Source organism: Salmo salar, chromosome 06, assembly GCF_965601325.2.
Source record: "Salmo salar chromosome 06, fSalSal1, whole genome shotgun sequence".
Lineage (NCBI taxonomy): Eukaryota > Metazoa > Chordata > Actinopteri > Salmoniformes > Salmonidae > Salmo > Salmo salar.
In genome coordinates, this window is record NC_138296.1 from 64,344,016 (window position 1) to 64,351,402 (window position 7,387).

General features: G+C 43.5%; 1 protein-coding gene across 12 annotated transcripts in view; it reads left to right on the forward strand.

Annotated features, from left to right (window-relative positions):
- Positions 1-6,194, forward strand: part of lama2 (laminin, alpha 2) — a 143,707-nt gene extending 137,513 nt beyond the window's left edge. For 7 of the 12 annotated variants that reach the window (XM_082976824.1, XM_082976825.1, XM_082976829.1 and 4 more), the window contains 9 exons: positions 216-435; positions 1,178-1,255; positions 1,939-2,051; positions 2,200-2,389; positions 2,710-2,868; positions 3,113-3,266; positions 3,513-3,652; positions 3,885-4,107; positions 5,636-6,194. In XM_082976824.1, the coding sequence (XP_082832950.1) occupies positions 216-435; positions 1,178-1,255; positions 1,939-2,051; positions 2,200-2,389; positions 2,710-2,868; positions 3,113-3,266; positions 3,513-3,652; positions 3,885-4,107; positions 5,636-5,796 (1,438 nt within the window). In that variant the 3' untranslated portion in view covers positions 5,797-6,194. The remainder of the gene's footprint in view (positions 1-215; positions 436-1,177; positions 1,256-1,938; positions 2,052-2,199; positions 2,390-2,709; positions 2,869-3,112; positions 3,267-3,512; positions 3,653-3,884; positions 4,108-5,635) is intronic. The other 5 variants (XM_082976827.1, XM_082976828.1, XM_082976830.1 and 2 more) reach the window with 1 other exon arrangement.
- The last annotated feature ends 1,193 nt before the right edge of the window (positions 6,195-7,387 follow it).

Genomic DNA, 7,387 nt, shown 5'->3' on the forward strand with positions numbered 1-7,387 from the left:
TCTCGCTCTCTCTCTCTCTTTCTCTCTCGCCAGTGGGCTAAACACAGTTGACCCATATTTAGTTGGCTTTAATGGGGCTGTCCTTTCTGATAACCATGTTCATAATTCAACTGATTACACTGATAGCCATACCCCATCATCACACTCTCTTTATCGCCCTGCGTGCCTGTGTGTCTGTGTGTGTGTTTTCTTGACCGCTTGTTTATGCCCTACAGCCTCACAGACTTCTCCCAGCCCGTGGCTTTTCAGAACGCAGAGATCGGCCAGTGTCCCAACCTGGCTCCTCCCCCTCCCCCGCTGCCTCTCCCAGAAGAAGAGGAGGAAGAGGAGGAGGAGGGGACCAAGGGAGAAGATGTGTCCCAGCCGCTCCAACCTGAGGCTCCTGCTGTACCACCACCCACTCCGACACCCAGACAGACCCCTCCACCTCCCACTGTAGGTCCCACTCCCACTCGAAGGGGTATCAGGTTAAATGACTAATTTCCCACCCTATGATGGTGTGATACATTTTCCCCATGAGTCATAAAGAGCTGACATCCATCCCCAGCGAAGCTCAGCCAGGCAGGCCGGTTGGCCCTGAGTCTAAATACACTATCAGAGAGGTTGATGTGGCTGGAATAAAGAATGGGTCGTTTTCCAATCCACTAGGTCTGCTTTATAGATAAAGCTGCAGTGTTGACAGGGCTCTTTCTTATAGCTCCTGTGCTCAATATATCCTCTCTGGCTGACAGCTGAGGTAGTGTAGCAGCGCTCTCTCTGTCCTCTCTCTCTCCCCCTCCCTCTCTCTCTCTCGCTCTCTCTCTCTCTCTCTCTCTCTCTCTCATCTAACCAAGATGCCTTGCATTGGCCTACCCCACCTGTATTTTCCTCATATATTTTCATGATATATCTCCATGGATGCATCATCGTAGGCAAATGTATAGATTATGACAGTATTGTCACTGGTAGTAGCTCTCTTGGCTTGTAGAAATGATGTGCATTTCTGTAATACTACTGTAAATCCTTTTCTTAGCACTGTTCCTCTAGCTACCTGCTGTGCAGACTTTTGCCATTCATAACATCAGTGCCCCAGCCTGATTGGTGGACCGCCTGTGTCATGAATGCTGTAGCCAATCCGATTGGCAGTGTATAACACAGCTTAACCCTTTCACCCCCCCTTGCCCTGCCGCTACTTTAGGACACGCCCCCTGTCGTACCTCCAGAGCTCAGCCCCGCCACAGAGGAACCTGACAACGGTGCTGTCACAGTCCCACCGGTACCACTCTACTCTTCTCACTCACTTCTCCCTACGTGTCCACGTTCTTACCCCCCCCCCCCCCCCCCCCGAGCCATCTAAGTATGTGTCTGCTGAACCTTCATCTCATTGGATTTCAGCCAAAGACCTTCAACACCATGCCGACTGTGTGAAGATGTGTTGCTCATGTGAAATATACATTCCATGTCCATATTCTTAGTATTGGCAACAGACATTTTACTTTCAATGGGGATTTTCTTTAATGAGAAGTACTTTCTAAGTAAATCGATACGGTTGTAGTAGTTCTTCTTTATAAATGGGCTAGATATGCTGTACTTTATGCATTGACTTTAAGTTAAATAAATGCCCTTTTAAGCAATGGGAGCCTTTGTGGCTAAACAAAAGTATAGAAGAAAATGGCATAGAAATGTATTCATGTACAGAACTGAACAAAAGAAGTGATTCAGATTCCAAAACAAATTTTAATTTTCAGGTGGTCTTAATAATAGCAACTCCATGTCTTTTTCATTAGCACCATCTAGTGGCACACGTTAGAATAGCACTTTAGACAAAATAGTAAGTCAACTACTGTATATTCATGTTAAATGGAAGGTTTGCAGTGTCGCTTAATGCACTCTGTGAATGAGATCATGTTAATATGATGTTTCTAAGACAACTGCTACTCCCCCCCCCCACTTCAACAGCTTTCCTGTGCTGCCGAGGCATCTCCAGTGGTCTTAGAGAAAGCCAAGCAGTTCGGGCTCTCCAAAAACAGCCATGTTGCATTTGAATTCGATGACACTAAGGTTAAGAACAGGTATGTCCACTTTGAATTGCTTTGATAACAGTAAAGCCCAAATGACACCTTTTCTTATCTAAAGTATACATGGTAATATTACTAAAGACATGGGTAATATCTGTAAACGTCATATTGGACTGAGTGCTGTGAATCTGTTTGCTTGCAGACTGATCATAGAGTTTGAGCTGCGGACCACAGCAGAGTCCGGACTGGTGTTCTACATGGCGAGGATCAACCACGCCGACTTCGCCACCATCCAGGTGAAGGAGGGCATGGCCCACCTCGGCTACGACCTGGGCCACGGCAACACCTCGGTCAGCGTGCCACGCATCATCAACGACGGACACTGGCACAAGGTCTGGGATCTCGAGTCAGCTGGTGAAACAATCATCATAGCAACAATGAAACCAATATGAATCATCATTTATAACCCCTAACATGGTGTACAGAGTCTGTTACCATCAGGTCTACTTCACTGAGTGAGTTTATATAGTGAGAGCAGACAGCTAAATACTGTATGTCACAATGACGCTATGAAAGCACTCTGACTAGTTAATTGACCAAAACAGGAAGCAAGCAAAGTAACCAGAAACTACAGTACTTTATGTTCATCGTGCATTAAAGATTGTTATTGTCCTTATTTCCCCCAAAATTATTTCCCTTTCTGCTGTCTCAGATCCGGGTGATGAGAGAGAAACAGAGAGGTGTACTGGTGATAGACAACCGCTACTCCAAGCACACCGCCAGCCCCAAGAAGGCTGACATCCTGGATGTGGTTGGCATGCTGTACATAGGTGGCCTGCCCGTCAACTACACCACCAAGAGGATCGGACCAGTATGTTCATACACGCTTCCTCACATTTGGTCTGGTGTTGTATTTCATTTGTAGGAAGTGAAACACAAGCCTCGCTGTAGACTCTGTATTACTGTAATTGTTTTGTATTACATGCGATCAGCTTAAAGTGTTGACGTTAAACAGTAATCATTTACAAGTTATGGGACGCATTCAAAAGTGAATGAGATGTCTCAGTGTAAAAGTCATGCGTGATCGTATAGTGTTGGCTGTGTTCCACTACTAGGTCTTGTACAGTATCAATGGCTGCATCAGGAATTTCAAGATGCTGGGTAATGTGTTGGACATGGACGCGCCCACCTCCAGCCACCACGTGGGCAGCTGTTTCATCAGCACTGAGAAGGGAACCTACTTTGATGGCTCTGGATATGTCAAAGCAGGTACATTCTGACACTCAAAACGTAGAGCTGTAGCTATAGTTATGACCTGGAGTTGTTCCTGACCATGTGACCTGACCAGGAAAAACTCCTGACCCCACAATACAATATATCCCAACAATCAACAATACACGTTGATGACGAATGGTTGACTACTCGTACACCAACTTTGCAAAGTTATTTTTCAATCTCATGGCAGTTGTTGTATCAATTCTGACTGCTTCCTGTATCTCTTGTCCTCTGTTCCAGTGGGTTCCTACAGGGTGGGCCTGGACGTGTCTCTGGAGCTGGAGTTCCGTACGTCCCAGAGCAACGGGGTTCTGCTGGCGGTCAGCAGCCAGGTGGACACCAAGATGGAGGGCCTGGGCATCGAACTGCACAACGGAAAGGTACACACAAACATAGAATACAACAATGCTTTGTTGTCCCGCACACATTTCATTCTAACCAGACTCTACAATCTCTTACTGTAAGCCTAACAACAACCATGAGTATGCAAAGCTATTGTACTGTATAAATTAATTCATGGCGTTCAACAGAATCACGGTTGCTCATGTTTTGTTACAAACTACCTATTGGACAAGTCAGGTGTATTCTGAGTATGTCTTCTTGGCTCCCTAGCTGCTGTTCCACGTGGACAACGGAGCGGGACGGATCACAGCGGAGTACCAGCCTGAAGTAGAGGCAGGCCTCTGTGACGGTCAGTGGCACTCGGTCACAGCCCACAAGCTTCGCCACAGGCTGGAGATCATAGTGGACGGCAGGAAGGAGGAAGCAGAGAGCCCCAACGCCAGGTCCAACACCGCTGACACCAACGACCCCATCTACGTCGGTGGATACCCAGGTTCGTACAACACCACCAATGGCTGCATATATGAATGGACAAAGTCATCGATCACGTGACACCATTCATTCCTATGTGAAGACTCCATAGTGCATTTGAAACCCAGGAAGTTTGGGACTTTGGGATTTTGGGATTTTGACAATGATTCCCTTTATCTACTTCCCCAGAGTCAGATGAACTTGTGGATATAATTTGTATGTCTCTGCGTGCAGCTGGAATGAAGTTGCTAACTAGTGTAATTGCTTACTACCAGATACCCATAGACTTCCAGTCATTGTGCTAATGTTAGTTAGCATTGGCTCACGAAACTACCTCTAACTTCCTTCATATTGGACAAAGAGGCATAGAAATGGTATCCATGAGTTCATCTGACCCTTGGGAAGTAGATGGCCAAAATTCCGAAGTATCCCTTTAATTAAGATGGCGTCTTGTGGGAGATTTATGTAGACATAACATGTGCAGTTTGAGCTAATCCAGGAAGTGATGTTGCAGGCTAGCTCAGTGCTGCCCCCTCTCATTGAGTATCTCAAGTTGAAGGCCGACCGAGGTACTGCAGGCTGCCATTAGCTACTAAATTACACTTATAACTTCTTCTGTGTGAGATTTTAAAATAATCGGTTCAAGGACATACATTATTGGTACCATGATTGTCTTCAAAAAAATATTTGATTTCTATTAAGATTGCCATTTTCCCCTATAATGGGGGACCCTGTTTTCTGCAAACAATGCCTGCAGTACCGCGGTTGACCTTAAACTTCATGGCTTCAATGAGAGCGGCCAGTCGTTCTCCACTGGACACCACCCACCAAGCATTTCACACCCGGGACACAATGAGTAGAGGCAACGTTATCAAACATTGAACATTCAGTTAGAAATGTGTCATGTAGAACATGTACATATGACCTTAATTACCACGACTAACCGGTGCCCCTGCACATTGACTCTGTACCGGTACCCCCTGTATATAGCCTCGCTATTTTACTGCTACTCCCTAATTATTTGTTACTTTTATTTTTTTATTTTTTACTTGTCTATTTTTTTTTACTTAACACATTTTTCTTAAAACTGCATTGTTGGTTAAGGGCTTATAAGTAAGCATTTCACTGTAAGGTCTACACCTGTTGTATTCGGCGCATATGAAAATAACATTTGATTTGATTTGACTGGGCACACACTGGTGAATCAACGTTGTTTCCACGTCATTTCAATGAGATTAAGTTGCACCAAAGTGGAATAGACGTTTAATTGGTGTCTGTGCCCAGTGGGATGCCTGTGGAATCAGGTTTCATGTATAACTCCTGAAACACAGTTGACCTTGGATACACGACCCTGGATATTGTGTAGCAAACCGTGCTCCTCTATAATGTTGGAAATGTTTGATTTACTTCCTATTTAAACCTCAGGATATAATCAGTTATAACGTCAAGCAGTCATCGGCTTTCTGATTTATGAAATAGAAGCATAAATGTGCTTAGTGGGGCAGAAAATAACAATCATAAATCAATTGTTTCTTTTTTCCCTTTTCCAGAGGGGCTCAAGCAGTTTGGCCTGACTTCCAGCACTTCATTCAAAGGCTGCATGCGCAACCTGAAGATAACCAAGGCATCCAAGGTGTTGGAGGTTCAATTCAACAAGGGCCTGGAGTTCAAGGGGGTTCAACCCCTCACTTGCCCAGCCAATGCAGCCTAAACACGGACTACCAAAGCCTGTCACTGCCTGAAGCGCAGCAGCAGCACCAAAACACATGGAAACACAACTTACCGGACTGTAGCCTCTCCCTCATGCTGAATCAGACGGCCAACCAGCTTTATACCCAGAGTTTGGATAGCTTTTTTTAGAGTGTGAAGTATCTCGACCCCCTCCAAAGTGAGTGGAACCTGTAGGGTGACATAGTATACAACCATGATTCATTTAGAGAACTATGGATCACCTTCTGTTCTCCTGTATGTCTTAAGCCCCCTGTCTATCTAAACTACATGTGATGTAGCATACCGTATGCATGGTGTGGTTGGAATTTGTACTGTTTAACATTAAGAGAATTTTGTTCTCAATGTTAACTTCAATTAAAATACTCCGTCTGCAACTCAGTGTTCGTAAAGTTCTGGTTTAAATAAAACAGACAGAATTCCCAGCTTACAATAGTGAAAGATGTTTATTCACGAGTGCGCTCTGCAGTTCATATACAAAGACATCTATTATATACCAGGCTCCTTATTTACGCACACACATACACATGAACATTAAGGAGAGTTAGTTATCTTCTTCCCCAGAACTCTCAGCACTGTAGATCATTACCCAGCCAACAGTTTCATTCCTCTGAGATTAGGGAAACCTTGAGGGGTACTCCCTCTCATGTCATAAACGCTCAGAGTTCAAGCTAGGGCAGGTCAACCACACTTTAACGGTTCTTGGTGTTTACTTAAACACACACACACACATTCCTCTTTTATCCTTGTCCAACCTCGTTAGACATTTGTTTAACACTTTAGTTACTCATTATACATGCTACATAAACCATATCACTAATAGTTAGGTTGCAGGGTAGAATTATTTAATCATAATCTTTAAACATAGAAATTCTTCTATCAGCAGCATTTTCAAATATATGCTTTGAAGGCATTCAAATCATTTTCTCGTCTTTATTACAATGTCAAACCACGACTTTTAACTTACACTCGGGATCTTGAGGATTGCCACATGTCATCTGATGAATTTCCCATAGATTAATTTAGCAACATTTCTTCCAACAAGAAACTGCCTTAGTCTGCCGCTCTGCCTAACCTTCTAGAAACAGAGAAACACTTACTATCAATCTGGTACACACACACATTTTATTATAAATTATTTTACAGTAGGCTATGTCTATTATCTTTGCAGCAAACAGTGAACTGGACTCAAATGGGAAGAATAGTGAAAATAAAATGCTAAGCAACAGATATGTTTGCAATTTGATTTGGAAGTGCATTTAAATATAATATTTTTATAATACCATGATGTATAAATGCTTAAAGGGATAGTTTGCCCAAATTATTGGGTTCCTTACACTATAAGCAGTCTATGGACAAGGTATGAAAGCAATCCATGCCTTGGTTTAGTTTCCCTGGCACTGTTTCCAAATATAACGTTTTAGTATTTGTGGCACAAATCACATTCAAGTCATGGTACCGATATTAGCATTTTTTTGTGCATCATGTTCAAATCCTCTTTGAGTGACTGTTGAGCTTCACATTCAGATTTGGACATGAGCGAAAAATTATAATATCTGTACCATGACTTGAAT